Source organism: Tenrec ecaudatus, chromosome 8 (genome assembly GCF_050624435.1).
Source record: "Tenrec ecaudatus isolate mTenEca1 chromosome 8, mTenEca1.hap1, whole genome shotgun sequence".
In the NCBI taxonomy this organism is placed as follows: Eukaryota; Metazoa; Chordata; class Mammalia; order Afrosoricida; family Tenrecidae; genus Tenrec; species Tenrec ecaudatus.
Window position 1 is genome coordinate 116,257,549 of NC_134537.1, and position 25,197 is coordinate 116,282,745.

Below are 25,197 nucleotides of genomic sequence, written 5' to 3' on the forward strand. Positions count from 1 at the left end.
CATTTTCCAGTTTCTTTCTCCTTGACCCCTAGGTATCAACTCCTCTTTTCCCCCTCCCTCCAGAAAATGCTTGATTTCTATGGAGTTTGATATTTCATTCTGGAGTTTGAATAAACTCTTACAAAAATCTCATTTTAAGTGCCATTATAAGTTCACAGATATCACATTAATCCAATTCCCATTGATGCCTCTGGAGGTACATGATGAGAAATTGATTGTACATCAGTTTTCAGTGTCTGCCTCTAATAACATTGCCACTGGGTTGCAAACTCCAGTATGACAGCAACCGCCCCTCTCCCGTCCATTTAGGAAGTCCTCGTTGAAGTCCAGCATCTCAAGCTGACACCCAGAACTGGACTAACAACTTCTAACACTTGTTGATTCTGAGAACGATAGCACTCTAAATAAGCAGCATTTTTCAATCCATTGTGAAACTTTGTCTCCAACTGAATTTCATCAGGTAAAGCAATAAGAGGATGATATCCTATGTCTAGAAAGAATAATTTGGTTGAACTTCACAGCAGAGTCTCCAAAAACATAGCGTTTGTTCCTGGGACAATAGGTGTATATGCATGCTGGTCTTCACTGGCCAAATCGAACAGTCCTCTGTGCATGCACTCGCTGAGACCTGTCACTGAACGCCACAATCAAAACACAGCCTGGCAATGCCCTTATTTTTGTAGTCTGTGAATTATGAAGTTTGATCGTTGAAAACGCCCCCCCCCCTTTCTTAGAGCATCATTCACTTGTGACTCTACCATTTATCTGTCAGTTTGTCATACTGTGGTGGCTTGTGTGTCAATGGGCTGCCTGGTATTTCAAATGCCAATTGGGACACCCAAAGTGAGCAAGTTGAACCAGAGCCTCCAGACTGAGCACAGACAACGAAGAAAGGATCAGCTGCCCAGATTGAGGGAAATAGTCTCTGGGAACTTTAGGCATAGCTTTGAAGCATTGCCAGAACTGAAGACTTCAATGGAAAGAAAACAGAACATTGTCTGAAATCAAGCTGGAGGATGGCCGCTCGGGTCTAAGGGCACCTGAAATGTGACGGAGGAGAAGTTGATTTCTCAGGCTGGAATCAACCACGGTGACGTGAGTTGCGTAAGACTTATGGCAATAGAGTGTTTTGGATCTTCATTCGCTGATGGAGCATAACTCCAGGTAAAAAGAAACAACTACAGGAATCTGCTAAAGCTGTGAAGGTGGAATGTGCAAAGTATAAATCTAGGAAAATTAGAAACCATCAAAAATGAAATAGAACACATAAAGACCAATATCCTAGCATTAGTGAGCTGATATGGGCTGGTATTGGTCAATGAGAGTCAGAAAATGACATGATTTACTCTGCTGAGAGTAACAAAATCCAGAGGATTAATTGGGTATTCATTGTCAAAAGGGACATTGCAAAATCAAGCATGAAATACATTGCTGTCTGTGATACGATTATACCCACTAGCCTTCAGGGAAATCCAATCAATACACCTTTTATTAGAATGTATGCACCAACCACAAAAGATACTAATAAAGAAATTGAAAACTACCAATGTATTCAGTCTGGAATGGATCAAACATGCAATCAAGATGCATCGATAGTATTGGAGACTGTAATTCAAAAGTTGGGAGCAAGGGGGAAGGAACAATATTGATAAAATATGGATTTGGTGATAGAAATAAAACTGGAGATTTCATGATAGAATTTTGCAAAACTAAAGACTTGTTGATAACACATGCCTTTTCTACAACAGAAAAGTGGCCATACACTTGGTCTACTCCAGATAGAACACACAGCGATCAAATCGACTGTGTGTTTGGGAACAGACAGTGGAGAAGCGCGACATTAGCAGCTAAAACCGGGCCAGGGGCAGATTGTGTAACAGACCGTCAATTGCTCATATGCAATTTTTGGTTAAAGCTGAAGAAAAGTAAAACATGTCCACGAGAGCCAACATATGACTTGAGTTTATTCCATCTGGATGTTGAGACCCTCTCAGGAACAGATTGGATCTGTGGAGCACTAACAGCAGACCTGATGGCCTGTGGAGGTTCTCAAGAAAGTGACTCATGAAGACAGCAAACGGCACATCAACACACAAGAAAGGAAAGATCCAAGGGGATGTCTCTGAAACTTGCTCTCAGCTGAGACAAATGAAAGGAATGGATGACATCAAAGAACTAAATAGAAACGTTCAAAGGGCAGCTCGAGAAGGCAAGCCTAGGTATTATATTGAAATGTGTAAAGATTTACAATTAGAAAATCAAAAAGGAAAAACATGCTCAGTATATCTTAAATCGGAAGAACTAAAAGCAAAGAAAGAAAGAAATGAAACCAAGTTGCAATATTGAAAGATTCTGTGGGCAAAGAGTGAATGACACAGGAAGCATGAGGAGAAGAGGGAAAGAAGACAGAGTCATTGTTCCAAACAGAACTAGCTGACATTTCACCATTTCAGTAGGTAGCACTATAAGCAAGCTTCTGGAGGCAGAAGTTCAAGCTTCATGTCAAGCTTTTACTCCATAACACATGACGTTAACATGAGGCAAAATTGATCCAATGCCAATAGGTTTAGCTTTTTTGGTTTGGTCCATCATGTACTCTTCATTTCATGATTCCAGTATCAAACAAAATTACCAAACCCACAGAATAGATTCCAGCTCACAGCAACCCCGTGGGACAGAGTAAAATGACTATAAAGTCATTTTTCCCAGGCTGTGATCTTTGGGGGACCAGAGACACCAGTCTTTTGATTAGCAGTTGAGTGCTTAACCATTGTGCCACCAAGATTCCAATCAGACATTGCTAGAGAAGAGAGAATGCCGCAATTAGTATGGAATTCTTCATTAGGAAGAACGTGTGGCAGCCTGAAGACTTTGGCTGTAGTGCCCATACCAAGTGATATTTGGATACCGTAAGAATCACTTGATCTCTCCTGTAACTAAATCTAACTCTCTTTTAGAAGGGACTAGATTAGGACTATGTGTGGAAAAAGCAGTAACAATGGAGACAAGCTAAACTAAACAATTTTTCACTGTTATAATCTACAGATGATATTTCCAAGGCATATAACATAATATCTAGAAAAGGAGAGAATGAAATTCCTTTGCTCTTAAAAAGAACATAAAGAAAACCATGTCAATGACACAATTATCATGCTACACCAGAATAAACACCAAACACCACACATGCTCTTTGAAAATCTACCATATTATATGGCCCAATTATAGCGAGAATTATAAACACCATGTGCTTTGTCTTCACTAAAAGAATCAAAAACACTGTAATACTGTTTCTGTCATTAACAAAAAGTTCTAAATCTCTCAGTCTGTTTCATTTCATGCATCCATAGATCAGGGGAAAATATTTCCAAAATGAAGCTTTGTCCAGAAATTTGTATGGCCAGACTTAACTTTTTTGGGGTAAGTTATAAGGTTTTGACCATTGCAATTTGTAATGGTCGAGCTGACTGGTCCTTGAGTGGCAGCTCTAGCACTGTTATAGAGTGTGGTTCTTTCCCTGCTTCCGACATTAATGCCCATTGTGAGGGTCTGCTGAGCACTAGTCAAGGGGAAAGACTTGTCTGAATAATGCTTCTTTCCTGACAGTACTTCCAAAGGTATGCCAAGCCACCTCAAGTTTCATATATCTGCACAAAGGGTTCATAGAAAAATTTCATTCTCTTTTCATTTCATTTTTCATAAAGTGTGTGAAGTCTCATAATACACATACATACACACAGATAGGTATATACATGTTATATGTGAATACACACATATGCATCTAAGCTTCAAAATATATTTTAAATTGTACTTTTTTAAAGCATAATGATGTCAAAGAAAGACTGGTATCAAAATCACACTTTTAATTTTTAAAAAATTATTTCACTACACTGGTCAATATACTTATATGAAAGGAAAGCTTTTTATATAATCAAGAGAAATAATAAGACAAAGCACATGGTATTTATGTTGCTAGCTATAATTGGGACACATAATATGATTTTCAAAGAGCATATGTGGTGTTCGGTGTTTATTCTGGTGTAGCATGATAATTGTGTCATTGACATTGTTTTCTTTATGTTCTTTTTAAGAGCAAAAAAAATTTCATTCTCTGCTTTGCTAGGTATTATGTTACACTCCCTGGAAATATCATCTGCGGATTATAACACAGTGAAAAATATTTTGAAGCAATGTTGTTCTATGTAGAATACAGAGAGTAGCTGAGAGCAAAGGCAAAGTCATCTGTAATCTATTCAAGATGTGCCTCCAGGTTTCAAGGATGTAACCAGATATATTCCCATCAAGGATATCAAAGAAATGTAACTAAATTTGTCTTTGATCCGAGATATAATTCTTTTATATCTTAAAATTCAGATAACTTGAAAACCTATTCAATACAAAGATGATTTTCATGTTTTCCTTCATATGTAACCTAGAGCCAAGTTGACTGTATACTGTGGTGCAGGGCAGGGCCTCAAACACTCATTTTGCACGAAATTTGGAAACCACCTCATATAATCTGTGCTATGGATGGCAACTTTACTGGCTAAAACGACTTTGCCAATGGTCAGCGCTTAGCATTCAGTATATTATAATGAGTAGACTAATAATATATTTAATGTCCCCCAAACACACATATAGTAAAGAATAAATAAAACATATCCTTTCCTCTATGTATATACACAGTATATATTAAGCATCTCCATGCTTTATTAAGTACCTAATTTTAACATACCTATTGGACCTGGAAGTCCAGGTGCGCCATTTTCTCCAGTAATTCCTCTATCTCCTTTTATCCCTGGGGGTCCAGGAGGACCTTTAAAAATAAATTATAGTTATTGACCATTGTTATAAAAATGGATAAAAATGGACTTATCAATGTAGTGAAGCCAGTTATACATGGAAATCAAAATCCTTTATTTATTGTATAGTAGCATAAGATGATTTAGAGCGATTTTTCCAAATGCAGGAGTAAAACAGTGAAATTCCTTACACTTATAAGAATGGCATAGAGCCAAAGTAACCAGTCTCACCATGTATTCAGTTTATACAAACTCAAGGTTTTTTTTTGAAGTTCTAAGAATTTGCGGCTGCGGGGGAAAAGCACTGAGTCACTGATGGTATGAAATCACATGGAATCAGCATGTACTGAACACGTACTAAATTACCATATTACATTAAATCTTTTGTTTGAAATGAAAGAGTAAAGATTTATTAACATGTGCAATATACTCTCAAGAGAAACAAGTACTCACGCTTGGTAGAAAAACAAAAACCAATTTGTTGCACCTGAGTCTAAATGTCATCATAAGTCAGACTTCGTACTTTGTGGCATTAAAGAGATTTACTAACATCCTAAGCTTTGGCTTAATATTGGGAAGCACATATTTTTAAGTATTGAAAGGGCTTTATATTTAAGTATTAAAAAACCATTGTCCTAGGTAGTGGGTAGGTTATTTTCTTGTTGTTGGTCTTCAAAATATTGTAAGAAAAGGACTTAGCAGGACTCTAGGCAGATTGGATGTGGGCGGTAAGAGGAAGGGGGAAATCAGACAATTTCAAAACCAATATCGGATGGGAACCTCATTGCCTAGTCATGCAACTGACCAAAAAGACTGGGATGCCGAAGTGTTGGGAGGATGTAAAGAGATGGGCTAGTAGAGAGTCAAACTTGATTTTACTTTTTTAGATATTTATGTGAAATCCAAATACAGTTGCCTAAATTGTTAAAGAGGAAGCTAACTAACTCAGATCTTTCTTTATCGTTTCCTTCAATGTGACAATAAAAAATAATAAGGAAGTAAAAAGTCCTGCTCTAAAATCATACAAATCTTTATTAAGCCAAAAATATGTAAATATTTCACAGCATCTCCTCCATCTAGGTCTCTACTCCTCGGAAATTTTCAGCTCTCATAGCTTCCCTGAAGTACACAGGGCTCTTCAGCTTACACCCTTATCAAAGGGGTAGTTTTGGCATCCTCAAGGAGCTCAAATAATATTCCTTTTAAATGTTCTTTGAATTTTGGGGGGAAAAACAAACTGTAGTCTGGAGCAGTAAGATCAGGACTTTAGAATGGTTATGGTAAGGTACGTTACACAATCATGTGGGTCAGCCTTGTTGCTTCAAAGAATAGCCATGTGCATAATATGAGGAGAAGGAAGAAAGGGTGGAAGGAGGGAATGAAGGGAGGAAGAAAGGGAGGGAGGGAGGAAGGGCGGGAGGAGGAAAGAAAAGAATGAATGAAAAGGAAAATAAATACTTGGGTCAGCATTCATGGCCCTTTTCTCATCTGACAGTTTTCAATTTTCTTTAAACTTCTTCCTCACAAAACCCTGATCATTCTGTGTTCTTCAAGAAAAATCTATCAAGATTACCCCTTTGGAATCCTTAAAAAAAATAGTCACCATAACCTGAGCTGCCCTCTCTGTGGTCTTGACATCAACTCGCCCGGTGGAGCCCGTCCGAAGCTACTGTTTTGATCAGACCTTGGTCTTAATGGCACAGTAATGAAGCTAAGACAAGTCTGTTACTGAATTCGTCTGCACCATCTTGTCATTGCAGCCATCTACTCATGAGAAAACATGTTTGGGGTGGTACAAACCCATATATTTAGGAATGGAATCATAGGGGCAATACCTTTTACCTTCCCTCAAGTCTGTACTAGGGTCCCCATGAGCCAGCATCGGTTTGATGGCAGTGAGTCAGACTGTACTCCTTGATCTAAGGTAGCTCGACCAAAATCAAAACCAAACCCGCTGACAATGAGTCGATGCTGATCCTTAGTGAACCTCGATAGTGTTTCCAAGGCTGTAAGTCTTTACAGGAGTAGATAGCCTCACCTTTGTCTCAATGAGCAGTCAGTGGGTTTGAAGCTCTGACATTCTATGATCACTAGCAGGCTAATGATTCCTTTTTAAAGATAAATTTGTATAGATAAGTTTCAAGGATAACCATCAACAATGTAGAAATAGACTCAAAAAGTTTCCAAAATCAGTAGAGAAAAGAATGAAATAAGACAATGGAAGTATATAATGGGGTGAAAATTAAGCACAGATTGATATTCAAAATCTGTGCAAAAGGTTGCTAGACTGCATTTAAAAATTAAAAAGTCAAGATCAATGTTCTTCAACAGAGGCAGAGAAAAACAGTGTAAAAACTCTGAAAGTATAAGGTGGAAAATATTTGTTATGTAAATGAATGAAAACTACTATAATCTATATATGATGAATATTTCAATAACAACTCTCTGATTGAATTAATGTTGTCCTACTAACACTACCTGAAGAAGTAGATGATACACCCATCATTATTTGGGAAGATTCTTTCTAATTAATAATACAATCAGTTAAAAAAGAATTAAGCATCTGGAATTTTGAGAAGAACAAGGACAAAATTGATTTATGGACATGCAAATGACCATGAACCTCACCAAAACCTCGTCTTTTTCTTCAGTCCATCCAGTATGATTTTAGCAATGAATGCTCGTTAGCTCTCACAACACATTTTATTTGCTTGTCTCCTTCTATTTAAAATATACCAAGATACTGGCTCATTTATCATGTCCTGAATTCATGATTCATTTCTTTGCATACGTGTAGAAAATGTGTACTAACAAACTATTTCTTTTAAATCACAAGATTCTGAATTTTAAATTTCTGCATGCATAAGTACATTGCAATAATGTGTCATTTCCTACAGGAAGGAGAAGATGTTTTACCTTGAACTAAAGTAAGATTTCTTAATGTCTGCGAATGTTCCCAGTCTTTCAGTCTGAGATCATTCGTGATGTTATTCAACAGTTTCACATCTCCTTTGATTTCCTCTTCCAAACGCACTTGTTCTTCTTTCAGAAACTTGATTTCTGCTGATGCATTGTACACATGCGCCTCTAGTTTTCTTATTTCCTGTGAAACACAAGTGATCACTCATAATGGCTGTATCCACATAATTATCAAATACGTAGGTTCAGAAAAGGACTAGAAGTTCAATGAAAAATACTATAGAAATAGTACGGAATAAGAAAACATAATTTAGAGAACTCAAAAACAGAATTGTTCACTTCTGATACATATCCTCTTTTGACTAAATGACTATATGTTGTCCCCAAATTAGTTGAATACTGCTAAGTTACGTGTCCATTCTCAAATATAAATAACAAGATTCTTAAAAGTAAACACTTGCTATACAAGGGGGCTTCAGAAAGTTCAGGGAAAACTTTTGAACCCTGATCCTATTTGTAATTTATCTAAAAGGGAAATGTCTTTATAGTGTTACTTAGAGTGGCACCATAGTCCTACTTTTTAATATAATTTCTTTACACATTAAATTGTTTTTTAGAAATAACAAGTTTACTGTAGTGAGTTTCAGTAGCACAGAAGTGAATAACTTAATAGATTAATGACAGTTTTCATAGACTACATATGTGTATATATTTATAGGTAAGCATATATTTGCATATATCGGGCAGTGGCCAGAGATAAAGTAATCCTATGGCTATATATTTTATTCAGTAACCCATCACTGCTTTCCTATTGTGATCAGGAGCCCTGCTGGCACTGGCAGGTAAACTTGGGACTGCTCATTGTCAGGCTGGGTATGCCAGTCCTACAGATGATCCATGGGAGGTGCATTACCTGTCTGCCTTTGTGAAGATTGAATTAATTGTATGTTACTGTATTGACTGTTCATAGTTTGAGATGTCTTTTGATGAGAAATTTAGCTGTCTATTTTAAAATAGACAATTTAAAGCAATGGTCCAATGAACACAATTTCATAAATTTGTATAGATTTGTACAAATGCGTCATTAAATCTCTTCTTGGAAGCATATTTGATCCAAAGGACTAAACATTAACATTTGGGTTAAGCACTATCACATTGCCTTTCAAATATATGGAACTCAGTTTTTAAATATAACAAATTGCACTGGAATGACCATTCTCCCCAGTAGTAGGCACTCTGAGTTCCTAATATAATAATGGATCTGTAATCAGTCATTGCTGTGCACTCTGCTTTTCAAACTGTGGTTACTTTTAGCTCCCACTGCTTTTGGCAACTTGTCGTTTCCTATTTAACTTTTCCTCCTGAGTCTTTTCTCTGGGGAGTGATGGACTTTCTCTTTCAGGTGTATCACTCTTAATTCCTTCTAGTTGCTTTCTGGCTCTCTGTTCTACCTTTAATCCATACTCTGTCTTCGTGGTAGGCTTTATATATTTTTATAATCATTTTTATATCGAACAGTAGATGCATTCTCATCTCCCACTCACATACAGACACGAGCGAGTGGCGTCAGTTTCCTAATCCAGGACTGAAGAGATCATTACAGCCTCCTGGACAGGAACGACAGGTTGAGGTGAAAGGAACAAGACAGTTCTGGGGTCAGACCTTTGGTGAAGGATGAAAGGAACTACGGACTGACCTCATGAATGACGCTGTCCAACGCAGACAGGCTCAATGACTGTCAGTGCTCAACCAAACCCAACAGGAACCCTGGGGGCAGAGAGGGCTCTGTGCTGATGAGGCTTTCTACTCTATTGAAGAATTGCAATGTTGGTAACCCACAGGGCCAGTTCTACCCTGTCCAACATAGTTGGAATGGCTCAGAATCCATTCCAAAGTAGTGATTAAAAAATAATAATAACCTTATTTCCCCACAGCCTGGCTCTAAATTAGGTTGCATCCAATTCCATCACCTCTGCCTATGATTATGAGGTATTTTCCATAAAATGTAGCAACACAATGAAAACCATTAGTGACATGACTGTAGAGCAAAACGGGATGATAAACTCATATCCTCTTCTGAGGTTAGAAGCTCTCGTGCTTGCGGTTGCCTGTTGGGCTGCTAACCACTAGGTCAGCAGTTTGAACCAGCCAGTCACTCCAGGGGCGAAAGATGGAGTCTAGATTGCTACAAATATAGCTGAGCAGCACGGAACAGAGAGGAGTGGAGGGACGGCTGTTATTCAGAACCCAGAAATTCCTTATATTTTTCCAGAACTAAATCTGAGACTGTTTTAAGTTTCCTTTTTTGGAAGCTTCAAATGGTATTTCCATTAGTCAGATTTCATTTGAAATAATTTTTACTGGACAGAAAATGTCACTGCTTTTTAAAGAACTCTGTCCAGCATCCTGCATTCTCTTCATATCCCCCCCCCCCCCACTAGTGGCTTTACTGGAAGTGAAGCATTGCATTTTGAAATCTAACAGTCTTTTCCAGGAAGAAAAAATATGAGAAATTTCATTCATAGCTTATGTTTTTATTCCAGTTATTTTTATTTTCATTCTTCCGACTAAATGTGTGTTTGTTCTTGCTAAATATTTTTCTGCTGGTATTATTGATAAGACATTCCTTCAAACAGTATTTACTAGCTCAGGATTTACTTGAATTCATTTGTTCCGGCATTAGTCTAAGAGTTTAAAAATGAATAAGATTCTTTAGACCACGGAGTTGTACGCCCCGGTGTTGTTTTATAGTGTGGATGTGAAAGTGGATGGACACACTATGCACACATACATTTACATGGACATTGATCTAGTTTCTTAATTTCTACAAGTGACTACTTACTATGGTTTCAAAAAATTAGCTGTGGAGATTCCACCATTCCCTGTGCCTTCCTTGCTAATGCTGAACACCTACTTTCTCGCTCTCTCTCTTTTTCGCTCTCTCTCTCTCACAAACACACACATGAAGAAAAAACAAAAGCCATGAAAGATAAGTACTATTTAGCCAAACTCAAACAGATGTTGATTATATCCATTTGTTATCATTTTAAAATTATTTATTATTTCCTCCAACCTTCATAGGGTTTCCAACTCAGTGTGATACCTAAAATGTGAACTTACATGAGACCACATCCTGTCGTCTGTGTCAGATCTGAAGCAGTCCCCACAGCAAATCTCTCCTTGTTTTTCCATCGTATCCCCTTTCTCCGTGGCCACACCACTGTCTTCTGCCACTGTTATGACATACAGTAATATTTCTTCTCCTTACTTCTTCCTATCAACTCAATCCATAGCTACTTCTATAACTGATACTTTACTTCTATTTCCTCCCATATCTCTCGATTCTATAGATAGTTTTTATTTTGTGCATCATTTTCTAAACCTCCCAGAACCTCAGCCTCTGACACCCTGACACTGTGTGATAAGCTTAGCGCCTATTAAGAGTAGGAGAAATAGTGACAGGTTTTGGAAGATGTCCCATCAAATAGAAAAGAATGGTGTTGGAATTCAGTTCCCTGAAAGAGTCCCTCTATGTAAATCGCAGTGTCATCGTTGTGTGACACAGTCAGATAGGTGCCATGTAAGAAATGAAAAGGTTTGAGTTATTATACCTGTCATTTACAATTAAGGAGAATTTTCTTTCTATTCCCCAACTTTTTAGTTTGTTAAAGTTATTAAAATTATTAATCAAATTATTGACTGTTTTTTCATCTGCTATTGTAATTTCAAATACTTTGCTTTCTGAGTGACACTACTTTAAAAATAACTATTATGTAATTATGAATCAATACCTTTTTATGAATTATGAATCAATAAAACATTTTAAAACTTGTTATACTGTACTAAACCTCCTATAAAGTATCAGCATTATTTAGGTAATAAGAAGACAGAGATTTCACATTCTAACAATAATGTGTAATCGATTTTATATATGAATTTTAAAAATTTCATTTACATGATAAAGTATTAGTCATATGTGGACTTTTCATGAAAAGCAATAATTATCCAACAACCAAAAACCCCATTTGCAGATATGCATTTTTCTTGCTACATATACAGTCATGAATGTGGTAAAACATACAGGGGACAACATTAAGGAAACCTCTTGGATATAATCAAGCATCTGGAGGGGATAAGCTCATATATCTGGAGGATCAGGGCCATAGTCTCTGGGACAACTGACTCCCATTGGCATCACACAGTTCACAAAGACACGTTCTACATCCTACTTTGGTGATTAGAGACCACTCTCTTCAGCACTCCTGAGCAGCTGAAAGGATGATGATGGAAATGAAAAGACCCCTGGAGACCTTTACTCCAGTAGACTACCAGACTGCACAATCATCAGACCCATGACCCTCGGACCAGAAGAACTACAGGGTGCCCAACTACTACACCAATTGCTCACATTCGCAATAGTGCGATCCCGCAGCCCTGGTAGCATATTCAGTTAAGTGATGAGCTTCTAACCACAAAGTCAAGAGTTCAAAACCACCAGCTGCTCAAGAGAAAGATGAAGCTTTCTTCTCCTCTAAACAATTACAGTCTCGGAAACACACAGGGGGCAGTTCTACTGTGTCTGATAGGGTAGTTCGGGTCGGAAATGGCTCGATGACAATGTGTTTGAATGAGGTAACCAAGTAAATAAGGTTTCCCTTCTTTGGTGATAAGAAATACTGATCGTGTTGCAAAACTGAAAATTTCTAATGCTTAGCGCTACGGAAGTACTCACTCACTGGCATAAAATAAAGCTGGACTCATATCAACCCTCTGGACAGGCTAGAACTGCCCCCTGTGTGGGTCATGAGCTGGTAAATCTTTAGAATCAGACAACCTCATCTTTCTCCCCAGAAGAAGCTGGTGGGGTCTTACTGCTGGCCTTTGGTTAGTAGCTCAACTTATAACCCACTCTGCCACCAGGGTGGCTCCTACAGATCTACTCAGATGGTCTAAAATTATTTATTTAAGTTATTGAGTTATATCTAACTCTTTTTAAAAACGAAAATGTCTTATGTCTATTTCTAATGTGGGGAAGAATCCTTTATCACTGAGAGTCCTGGAGAAGATACTAGATGAATTCATAGGGAACTTTTTAGAAAAGAAGCAGAGTAAATCAGATAATGTGGAAACACGATTTGCAACTGTTGATTTTCCGGGCCGCCTGGGGAGACAGGATCTGAACTCAATTTCATTGTACGACCTCCCAATAAAAAGAAAAAGAAAATTTAAGAATCAGACTTACTTCTTGTTCTTTCAGTGCATTCTCTTGAATCTTGCTACTCAGTGCCTCTATATTTAACTGCAAATCAAGCAATGTGGTATTCAGACTCATTAAAGACTTGGAGATGTCATTTATCACATTTTCATGTCCACTCACTGAAGAAAGTAAGGTACTTATCTTGAAAAGAGCATCATTAAATCTTTCATCAGTTTTCACACTGAAATTCTGGAAATACCCTATGTCGATGAGGTCGTCTTCCATGTTAGAAATGGATTGGATTCTCTTCTCCATGGTGCTTATACGTTCCATCACAACTTCTTGAAATAGCATTTCATTTCCTCTGTTTTTCGTGAGATTTTGAGATAGATAAGCTGAATTAACTGAATCAACCGGGCAGTTTTTCGTGTCCCACTTGAGAAACTGAGCTGCGTATTTAATTAAAAAATAAGAGTTATGGTCTGTATTTTTAAGTAGATACACTGTTTGTGTCATCATTTTCTACCATCCCATTCTCTTTCTCCATTCTAAAATGTTGATTATTATCCTCAATCAAGTATGCATATAAATATACAATGTGTGATTCACACTAAACATATTTCTTAGCAAAAACAATAAAACTCCCCTTTCTACTTTACATCACAATTTATTTTAGATGTTTTTCTGAATTGCTGCTTATAATAATCTGCTGTAAAATTGCATCTGATTTAGTGAGTTAGATAAAATTCTATAGTGTATAGACAGACTAATCTGTCTATAGTTTATGTCATGGTACTATTTATCTCATGGTACTATTGTCATGATAAAATGAAATAAGGCTTAAAATAGAATTTGAAGAAAGCATGCCAAGTATGTGAGCTTTTATAAAAATAAATAATGATGGTTCACACGTGGTTAAACTGTATGCTCATCACCCTAGTCCTACAACAGAAACTGCCAGAGAATTGCCTTTCTGTACCTTTTACGCAGGTCTAATTCCCTTTGAACAATCAGATATGTCCCTTTGTCATTTTGCATTGGCTTATGTGTTATCGTGATATTCACAGCTATGACATCAGTATTTCAAATGCCAATAGAATCGCCCATGGTGACCCAGCTTCAGGGTCACTGCCAGACCAAAAGCCCAAACCACAACTGGAGGAAGAAGAAAAACGCAGACCAATGTGGAGGGATCAGTCACTGAAAACCTTCGGCATACAGGAGAGCACGGTCAGTCACAGTGCCGACCGATGTGTTACTCAGTTTGGAAGGTACATAAAACACAAGTGAGGACATGCTGCTTCTCACAGGAGAGTCAGCTGTATGTGGATGGAGCAAACCTTTCAGAACCTACATTTGCTACTAGGGAAAAATGAAAGGAAATCGCTGCAAACTTCCATTAATATTGAATTTGGAATGTACAATATCGGGATTCAAGAAAATTAGAAGTCATTGAAAAATGAAATGGAACACATAAAGATTGAGGTCCTAGGCATGGTGAGCTGAAATGGACCGATATTGACCATATTTGAGTCAGACGAAGAATGACAGCATTGCTAGTTATTGTCAAAAAGAACACTTCAATTAGATGGTGCCCAACTATCAGAAAGAATAGTATGTGGGGTCTTAAAGGTGTGTCTTGAAGTAGCAGTCATCTAAGTGAGGGGTTGGGTGAGTCCACATGGAAGAAGCACACTAGCCTGTGTGATCCAAGGACTGTAAATCATAAAATCAAAGACCAGAGGAGAAAACTATATTAGAACTTAACTTCTGAGCACCCAGCTTGCAAAAGACTATGGATGACAGCGAAAGCCCAAAATCCATTTGCCGGGGTTTCTCCAGTGAATCCCCTCTCTGACCATTGACCAGGGAGGAAAATAGTTCTGCTATTGGAATGAGTATATTGGAAAGTGGACAAATGCAGATATAGTTAAAATTTAGCATCATGTTCAATGAGATTATGGTAAAGAATACATTTTCTCATAAATTTTAAAACACTGGGCCTGTTTACTTATACTCTAAGTACAAATTAATTTGATCATTATTTGATTTAAAACTTCTGAACACTTTATTGTAAATCTAAGAAGGAATGCCAGATGATATTTTTCTCATATTCATTTCTTCCATTGCTCTTTGTGAGAGAGATTTTCTGCCTTTTCAGTTTTATAGCAGTCAACTTAGATGGCTGCTTCAAGTAAGCAAAAAGGTGATTTTGATTGTATAGCTCATGCTTACTCTTTCATGTTGGCAATATCTTCCCCAAGAAAAAACATACTGTTCGTCTTAAGAATCATCATTGTTCACTAATAATTTATATACATTAATCATGGATTTTATCTTCCTGATATTTAAACATTATTATGTCATACTGTCAATAATTCCTATCATTTTAAGGACATAATGGTTTTTTATATGAAATATACAGAGATGTATTTTTTTCAGAGCTGTATTTTTTAGGGCACAAAGGAGAACCCAAAACTCAAACATAATTTTTAGGAGAACATTTATTACTTCTTACACAGACAAATCAACACAAAGAGAAATCATCTAGGTGAGATTATAATGATGCTGAAAGGGTTACAAAGAATTGATATCTGAAAAAGAACATGGGAGGGGCTGGGGGAGGGAGGTAAAAAAACTGTCACAAAAGTCTGATTAGCAGTAGATCAATATATCACAGTGTCAAGTAGAAATACAGAAGCAGGAATGGGACCATGATAGGACACACATTTACGTCAGACAGAAGAGCTTACAGGATATGCCTAAGATTTTTGGACCAAGACACTCAGGACATGACTGTTGACTATGCATCCTCAATATGGTGATGTTCAGGGATGTACCTGGACAAGCCCTCAGGGAGAATGTCCTTTCCTCAGTGGCTAGAAGTCAAGTGGTGGTAATCTACCTTCTAATACACACTGCCTGGGAGGAAGACTAGTCACTGCCTGGGTAATGGTCAGAAGGTAATCAGGGGATTCTGAAAATGGATTTTGGGCTTTCACTGTTTTCCATAGTCTTCTGTAAACTTGGTGCTGAGAACTTAAGATCTAATAAAATGACATTTTAGTTACTTAAAAAAATTCTGATACACAACTGATGTTTAAATATCAGGAAGATAAACTCCATGATTATTACAGATAAATTGTTAGTGAGCAATGGTGTTTCTTTAGGCAAAACAGTGTGTTTTTCTCTAGGGGAAGATACTGCCAACATGAAAGAGTAAATGTGAGCTGTACAATCAAAATAACCTTTCACTGACCTCACTCTGTGCGACTTCTTCTTGTTTCCATGAATGCAAAGGGAAATGAAAGGACAGAAAGTTGACAAAGTAGAAGAGCTGCAGAAAAAACAAGGGAGGTGCTGTCAGCCATCCATGCAGATGAGTTTGAAAAATGTTTCCAAGAATGGAATCACAGACTTGATAAACGTATCAAGTGTAATGGAGAATACTTTGAAGGTGATAAGATTGTTTTGTTGAAAAAGATTAAATACATAGATTTGAAAAAAAATTCCATTTTTTTGGGAGGGGTAACCCCTTGAAGATAAGCAACTTATAGATAGTTCATCAGAAAGTTAATTGTCTAATTCCAAACACTTTAAGTTATTTGTTTGGTTTTACTTACATGATTGTAGTTTGTTTACGTGTTTGTTTTGGTTTTTATTTTGTTTTCTGAAATGCCAAAGTAGGCACTCCCTTTTACCTACTTAAAAAAATTTTCCTAGCTTAAATTATGGCAATTTTTGAAAAATTGGCAACTACATTTTGGTATGAAAACTCAATGAGTCTGGGAGAGAGTAGAACATAAAGTGTAGGAGTTGGCATTCATGGCTGGAGTCCTAGTTCTGGTCTTGAGTATTTTAGCTTCTGGGTGCGGGTGAGGATCATAGTCCTATGAAAAATGTATTGCTGAAGCTTATGCTTTTAGACTACAGGTTTTATCTCTGAAGATTCAAAGGAATAATTTTTCTACTCTTATTTCTAGGAGTAGAAGTGCTTCTTAGTGGGGAAAGGCTTGCTTTTATATTCTGAGAGGAAGTTGGGGCTTTCTATTTCTGTAAACAATTAGAATTTCTATAGGGACAGTTCTACTCTGTCCTACAGGGTCACTATGAATCAGTATTGACTTGAGGGTATTAAGTTTGTTTGTTTAGTATTGTAGAAACTGTTGATGTAAATAATCTGACTTATGTCTTCATTTGGCACTAGAATACTTATCATGAAATTTGCAACCCATATATAAAAATTTAGAGAACTCTAGGGATATTTTCATTGCCTAATTCTTTACAATATACCTTTGCATACCTTTATTTTGACCTTTTTCTTCTTGCTTAATTAAATACCTTAATCTTTAATTTTATTTTTGCTACCAAGCATTTTGGAATAAAATAGGAGGCAAAATGAAAATAATATATTTTCTGTTTAGTAAGAAATAAAATGGAGAGTTGTGGGAAAAGCCAATATAGGTATTTTTACTGATTTTGAGTTATTCATTCCATAGACATTCATTGAGAAATCACTGTTCTTTACAAATATGTTTTGCAACAATTGATGAATTTTAAACTTGATACCAATGTAAATAAATGTTGTTCTATGTGTTTCGTTTGATAAAGATGATGATTCATTATGAGCATATATAACTCAAATGTTAAATTTTCAACTATTAATTGCCATCACATCAATGACTGAAAATAATATCAATCATCTCAAAGACTCAGCAAGCAAATGACTGGCACTAATTGAAAGTTTCAGCAGAGTGATAGGGTACAAGATCGACATATTAAAAACAATCAATCAAATTCCTTTGCACTAAAAAGAGAACTCTGGAAAGAGCATTAGGAAAATAATACCATTTATAATTATGAGACTGAGTCATTAATATGGCACCTCTAGCCATAAACCCTTTGGTAATATATTTATTATACATTTTGTCCTCTGTTCCTGTGGCAATCATCTGATTGTGTGAGGAGTTCTCTGCTCTACTACTGGACAAAGCAGGAAATCTCACCTTGATCTGAAAACCTACCACCCAAGTTTGGTCGTCAAAGCAGCCTGCAGCAACAAGAGACACAGAAGCCAGACTTGAGGACCCAGCAGGCAATCTTGTCTCAGATAGAGGGCCCAAAACTCACTAAATGAGGAAGACACCGTCTCTAACAAACGGTGCTGGCTAAACTCGATAGCTATTTTTAGAAAGGTAAAACGCGACCATACCTCAAACCATATGCAGCACAAGCTCAAGGATCAAAGACCTAAATGTAAAATATAAATCATCAAAGGTAAAGTAGGGACAAATGTAGGGTCCCTAAAACATGATATAACTACACTATCAAATACAACTAAAAATACAGGCAAACTAGGTGCTCATAAAAATCAGGCACCATGTGCATCAAAATATTTCATCAGAAGAGTAAAAAAAGAATCTATGGTCTAGGGGTGGAAATGTGTAATGGCATCTTGGACTAAGGTCTCAAAACCCAAATCAAACTTACTGATACCAAGTCAATTCTGACTCGTAGTACCACTACAGGGTGGAGTAGACACGCCTCGTTGAGTTTCAGTAAATTCAACAATGTTTACAGGAATGATCAGCCTGGTCCTCCCCCAGCAATGTTTCTAACCACAGACTCTCCAGGGCTCCTTGACAGCTTCTTCAAATGTATAGATAGCTTCAACATCTCAACAACGAAAAGGCAAATAATCTGATTTTAGAAGGGACCCAAGATCCTGCACGATCGAATGTCTTCAACAAGAAGACATTCGGGTGGCCAGTGAACACGACATGCTCAAGATAATTAATTAGCAAACTCACTTCTCTTGAGTCGTTTCTGGATCACTGCTGCCCGAGAGGTGAGGGCAGGACTTTCCCTGGGACATTTCGAGACTGTGACTTTCGAAGGGCAGAAGCCCCGTCCCTCTCATGAGGAGCGGCTGGTTGTTTATTTCTAACTACTGACCATCTGCGTAGAAGCCCAACAACCAACCACGACCCCACCAGGGTGAGATTCTAATGGAAACAATCACATGGACCCAGCATTGGAACCAACTTTAAAGACCAAAACGCAGAAAACAGCAGATGTTGGTGAGGGTGTAGAGGAAGTAAAACCCTCACACACTGCTAGTGAGATTGTAAAATGACACATCCACTATGGAAAAGGGTATCCTGCTTCCTAGAAATTCGGAAATAGAATTACTGTATATCCCAGAAATCCCTTTGCTTCATATCTATCCTACAAAAACAAGACCTGCCATGAATAAACATGTTTCATCACAGCACTATTCATATGAGCAGAGTTTTTAAAAGCTAGAAAATCCATGTGCCCATCAACAGAAGAATCAGTAAACAAACTATGGTACCCACACACACAAGTACTATACAATGTTGCACAACAATGGTAAATGTGCAAAACACTTCACAGTGTGGATAAACCCGGAGGACAGTATGTGGAGTAATTCAAACCAAAAGATATTATATGAGACCAATATTACAAAAAGTCAAACAATTTGCATAAAAAGCATTCTTTGATGGTGGGGAGTGGGAGTGGGGCCGGAGGACTAAATCACTAAACAACGCAGTGTTCTCATTATGAGAGATATTGCTTGCTTGGGTCCTAGAATGATCCAGAGGAGCTGCAAAAGTAAATACCTACCATTTATTCTGGATTATGGGCTATTGTATAAATATTTTAATTACCAAGAGGTTGCTGTGTAATTTTTTTCTCCTGAAAATTTGGGGTTCTATGAACTAGCCAATATGCACATGCTAATTCAGGCTCAGGGGAAGGCGTTAAGAGGGAGATCAGCTAAGAGCACAGCAGGCAAAGAACACCCGGAAGAGTCAGAAGCGTAAAAGGCAACTGGGGACATGATGATTATATTTATCTTTAAGCTTATTGAGTAGAGCACAATCTTGTAATAACAATAATATATGAATGGGTGCATAGATAAACACAGCTGAACAAGTGTGGAAGGAGAGTGGAACTGCACTCATAGATATAGAGAGGTTTGACATATCATTTCTGCACGTGTTTACCTATGCTGAGAATCCATGAATATAGTAGAGCATGTAGGAAACCAAATTATGAAAAATTCTTTTCCTTAGCCAAATAGCTAAGGCAATGGGTTGTTGGCCCTAAAGTCTCGGGACTACAGTCTAAGGGGACACCAAGTTCTTATAGTTTTTGAAAGAAACAAAAAAGCAAGGGAAAAATAGTTTGTGAGTAGTCATCTAAGGTGCAACTATTGATATCTCCCATTAGAAGAGATAATTTAAAAAAAAGAAGAGAGAATAATACAGAAAATTGAAGTCACATGGAAACACTCCAATGGACTAAAAGAGCACACACTACAGCTTCCATGACCCTGAGACCAGAAAAACTCAATATAGTGTTTGGATACCACTGCTGATTGATCTGAAAGAGAAGACAGCAGAAGGTTTGGATAGAGTGGTGGTGGGGATTGGGATGAAAGTCAAAGGCATAAGCTAGTTGAGGCCACTTATTGGGTAGAGAATGGAGGAGCATCCAGAGCCGTAGTCACCCTTCAGGCTTGGGAGTGAACTCACCTCGACGGCTAACTTTTCAGTCACGTAGTAGATGGGTTTATAAAGGAAATAATAGCACTAGCAAGAGTATGCACTCGAGTGTAATCATCCGTTTGAGGCCAAAGGGTAACATTTGCCCAAGGACAAAGTTCAGAAGAGAGGAAAACATTAGGAAAGACCAGGATGAAAATAAGAAACACAGGGAAGGAAAGACGCTATGTTAGAGGGATTTCAATCAATGACATGAAACGAATGTCTATTAATTATTGATTGGAAATGATTTGTTCTGTATTACTTCATTCAATTCATAATTTTAAAATTAAATGATTAAAATCATTACTTTGATCACTGAAATACAAGAATTTCTTTGTGCTACACTTCATTAAGTAACAGTAATACGCTATTCAGAGATATTTTAAATTATAAAGTATACATGAAAATCAGAGATAAGAAAAAAATATATATATAATTTTTTTAAAAAATCAGAGATAAGAATATAACTAATTATCATTAATGCTTATTATGGAAAAATACTTTTCTATTTTCATATCCATAGTTTTGTAGTAGGATATGTTTAAGATTTGACTACAAGGGAAAAGAAATGAAATATATAAAAAATGGAGAGATATTTAAGGAATGGTTTATGATACTTTTACCTTAGCTAAGTTACTCATGAAAACAATTAAATTATAATAGAATCTTTTTTGACATTTGAATACTTTGCTCCGAGATGCTCCCTCCCCCATCCAAATACCCACCCCACACCCATATGTTTCCTTCCATTCTTCTAGAGCTAAAATAGAGGTGAGGAGAGATACATTTTGGTAATATTTTATTATTTTTAAATATAACTTTTCTACTTAATAATCCAGAATCTATTTTTTTCCTGTGATAAATTTAAGAACTGTCTAAGATGAAGTTTCCTTAGGACTCTACCACACATGCTACAGAGTTTATTTTTTGCTTGTGACATGAAGAGCAACAAGCTCGATGCTAGGCTTCCAGATCCAGCATACCCCACCTGCCGCTATGCCGATGACGGGGATGAGAAGCGCAAACACGAGGATGTAAAGGGCAATCAGAGCAGCTCTGAAGGATTTCAGTCTCTCCTGAAGAGCAGGGCCGTTTTTCGGATCTGAGGGAAACAAAAGCCCCAGTGGCTGTTAGACAGAAACATTGGCTAGTGAATGCTCTGGGTTCAGATACATTTTTCAAGTCACTTAATATAATGTTGTTTCCTCAAACATTCCAACTTTGACTAAACTATGGAATCGATGCCTGAAATCCATCCTCTGGTTATATCCATAATAGTAACCTTTTAGTATTATGTATTAATATGGAACAGCAGTTCACATCATGAGATGCTAAATGTGGTACAGATAAATCAGCATAAACGATACACTCAACAGATTAATAGAAGATGAAGGCATTGCCCTGACTCAACTCAGCTCGCCTCTCAGCTCAATTCACTGCCATCAGGTTAATTCTGATTCCTAGTGACCCTGTAGGGCAGTGGTTCTCAATCTTCCTAAAGCCGCTACCTTTTAATACAGTTCCTCATGTTGTGGTGACCCCAACCATAAATTAATTTTCATTGCTACTTCATAACTTTAATTTTGCTACTGCAATGAATTGGGAGAACCCTGTGAAAGGGTCATTTGACCCCCAAAGGAGTCACGACCCACATGTTGAGAACTTTACTTGAGTAGAAGCTTCATCCTTCCCCAGCTGGTGGTTTCGAACTGTTGACCTTTCAGTTAGCAGCCCAAAGCATAGCCAACTAGGGTAACAGGGATCCTCTTTTTTTCTAACTAGGTCTATCAGCAAGAGCCCTGGTGGCATGGTGGTTACACATTGGCTACTACATCCAGCAGTGCGTAACCACGGGTGGCTCTTCAGGAGAAAGACAGAGCTTTCTAGTCACATGAAGAGTCACAGTATCAGAATCCAACAGGGGCAGTTCTATCGTGCGCTATAGGATCTCCGTAAATGGGCTTGGCTTGATGACTGTGGGTTCTGTCCTTATTCCTTAAACAAGCATGTCCAGCAATAGATGGATATTTCTTTTGATTTCCTTTTGTAACCTGTATAAAGATATGCTTTATCCCTATCACCTATACTTTTCAAATATTACTTCAAATATGATGTAGTGTCATAGCCATCTCTGGCTTGGAAATGAGAGGATCCAATCTGTGAACCCATTTATTCCCCCTGAAGTGTGTATTTGATTCAAAATTATTATTTTTGTTTCAAGAGAGGATTATAACTATTTAATAGATAACCATCATTTGAAGATTCATAGTGATTAAAATAAGTGTTGAGCTTATAATTTTATAGTTGTCAATAACGGTAGGGACAGCCCCCCGAAGCACCTCCTCCCGCTCTACTTACTCTGCAGAAGGAAAGCTGTCATGGAATGAGCATCATATTTCACAGATTCGGAGCCGTTATCAGCTTCCTCCAGCTGATCAGGGAATCCATCCCACTGCCCCATAGCCTAGCAAGAAAAAAACAAAACCAGCAAAATAAATGCTTCGCTTTTTTTGGTATTATATGTCAGTTGAAATTTGTGATTCGCGTTCACTTGTAAGTACAATGAATCAGTTAGATGTATGTGTACATGTATGCCATTTATAGTGAGGGGCCCTGACAGCATCGTGGGTTAAGGGGCTGCCAGTTGCCCATGAGAGGCATTTACTTATGCCTGTAGAGCAGAGGTTCTCAACCTGTGGGTCTCAACCACTTTGGGGGGGGCTGAATGACCCTTACTCAAGGGTCACCTAGACCCATTGGAAAATACTTATGCCTGTAGAGCAGAGGGTCTCAACCTGTGGGTCTCAACCACTTTGGGGCGGTTGAATGACCCTTTCTCAAGGGTCACCTAGACCCATTGGAAAATACATAAATATTCCACAGTATATAATTACATATTGTTTTATGACTAATCATTATGCTTTCATTGTTTAAATATGTTCAATTTGTAACAATGAAAATACATCCTGCATGTCAGTAGAAAAATTACAGTTATGACATAGCAAGGAAAATAATTTTATGGTTGGGGTCACCACAACACGAGGAAGTGTATGAAAGGGCCACGACTTTAGGAAGGTGGAGAACGACTGCGTAGATTCACGGTATTGCGAACGACTGTGTAGAGATTCACAGTATTGAGAACGACTACATAGATTCACAGTATTGAGAACGACTGTGTAGAGGTTCACAGTATTTAGAACGACTGCATAGATTCACAGTATTGTAACCACACTGGTCGTACAGGTAGGAATCTCGGGATGGCAGGGGGTTGGTGTGGATTGGATGGTCATTTGTAGTTAGGAGCCCTGCTGTTGTAATAGCTGAGCATTGGGCTTCTAGGCAAAAGGTCAAGGGTTTGAATCCACTAGCCTTTGTGAGAGAAGTGGCTGGGAGATCTGCTTGCCATACTGTTTGCTATCTAGGAAAAACTGTGGGTCATTCCACTCGCTCGTATGGGGCAGCTGCGATCTGGAATCGACTTGATAGCAATCAAGGGTGTTTATTTTTTTATTGAGTCAGAGTGAACTTGAAAGTACAACCACCACCCTATAGAGCAATGTTAAACTCACCCATAGTTTTAATTTGAACCTTAAAAGACTTGCTTGTGTAGAACCAACTTACGTATCTTTCTATATAGAAATATGTATTTGCGTGTGAATTTTCAGAAAAAGAGAAAATAACTTTCCTTTTTTTGTTTTAAAGCTAAAATTCTTTTCCAAAATGAGAGGAAACAATTACTTAGCTGGCGGGAAAAAGCTTTTAGAACAAATAATTACATAAGACTTGGTACAGATTTCCTGTGATCTTTTGTCAAGGGTTCTGGAGTAAGTTTTAAAAACAGATTCACGAGTCAGCTTGTGCTAGGCCACAGTGTCGGATTATTAATTTAGAAAGAAAAAACAAAGTCTCCTCACTGGAAATAGGAAACACAGGTCAAATTAGGCTGTTTTCTTATTTTTCTCTTTTTGATTCTGTCTTTTCAGAGCTTCTCCTATTAAGCTACTTCTATTTCTAATATAACACAAAACAAGGCTCATCTTTGGCCCCTTCCACACTCATTCTCCCATCTGACATGCCAGATTCCTTATAGAATCCTGCTGGTTTTCAAGCTCCACGTAAAACCTGAGCGCTTTCCAAGACCCTCCCCAACCCCCACTGCCACCCTCCCCAAATTACTGCCGCATTATTGCCACCTCACCTATCACTCTCACGGGTGGTCTTGGTTACCTAGTTGTGCCATCATAGAATGAACCCAAGTGAGTGACTTTTTAAAGAATAGAAATTTCATTATTTTACAGTTCAAGAGGCTTCAAGTTCAAACTTAGAACCTGGTTCTAGGGGAAAGGCTTCCCGCTCTTCCTTGTTTTATCATTTCATTTTCTACTAGCAGCCAGCAGCCCTTAGTGTGTCTGGACTTGTAGCTGCATCTATCTTTCTTTCCCCTGTGAGGGACTTCCATGTCTCTTCTAGTCTTTTTATACCTTGCAGCCCTTTTGGCATGAATTACATTTGCCTGTGAATTGCATGGTTGGTGGCTCAAACCCATCAGCCTCTTCATGGGACAGAGATGGCCCTGCTATCTGCCTACAGTCACAGAAATCCTACGGAGTTGTTCCACTCATCCTATCAGATGGCTATGTGTAGGAACTGACCTGGTAGTGGGTTATACATAGGAACTAATTAAGTTTTATATCTACTCCACACAATC

General features: G+C 37.7%; 1 protein-coding gene across 2 annotated transcripts in view; it reads right to left on the bottom strand.

The window, feature by feature from the left end:
* Positions 1-25,197, bottom strand: part of MSR1 (macrophage scavenger receptor 1) — a 79,360-nt gene that overhangs the window by 48,195 nt on the left and 5,968 nt on the right. For both annotated transcript variants that reach the window (XM_075556759.1, XM_075556760.1), the window contains exons 2-6: positions 22,848-22,953; positions 21,478-21,591; positions 12,961-13,364; positions 7,716-7,902; positions 4,733-4,813 (exon numbers count right to left, since the gene is read on the bottom strand). In XM_075556759.1, coding sequence (XP_075412874.1) covers positions 4,733-4,813; positions 7,716-7,902; positions 12,961-13,364; positions 21,478-21,591; positions 22,848-22,950 — 889 coding nt within the window. In that variant the 5' untranslated portion in view covers positions 22,951-22,953. The remainder of the gene's footprint in view (positions 1-4,732; positions 4,814-7,715; positions 7,903-12,960; positions 13,365-21,477; positions 21,592-22,847; positions 22,954-25,197) is intronic.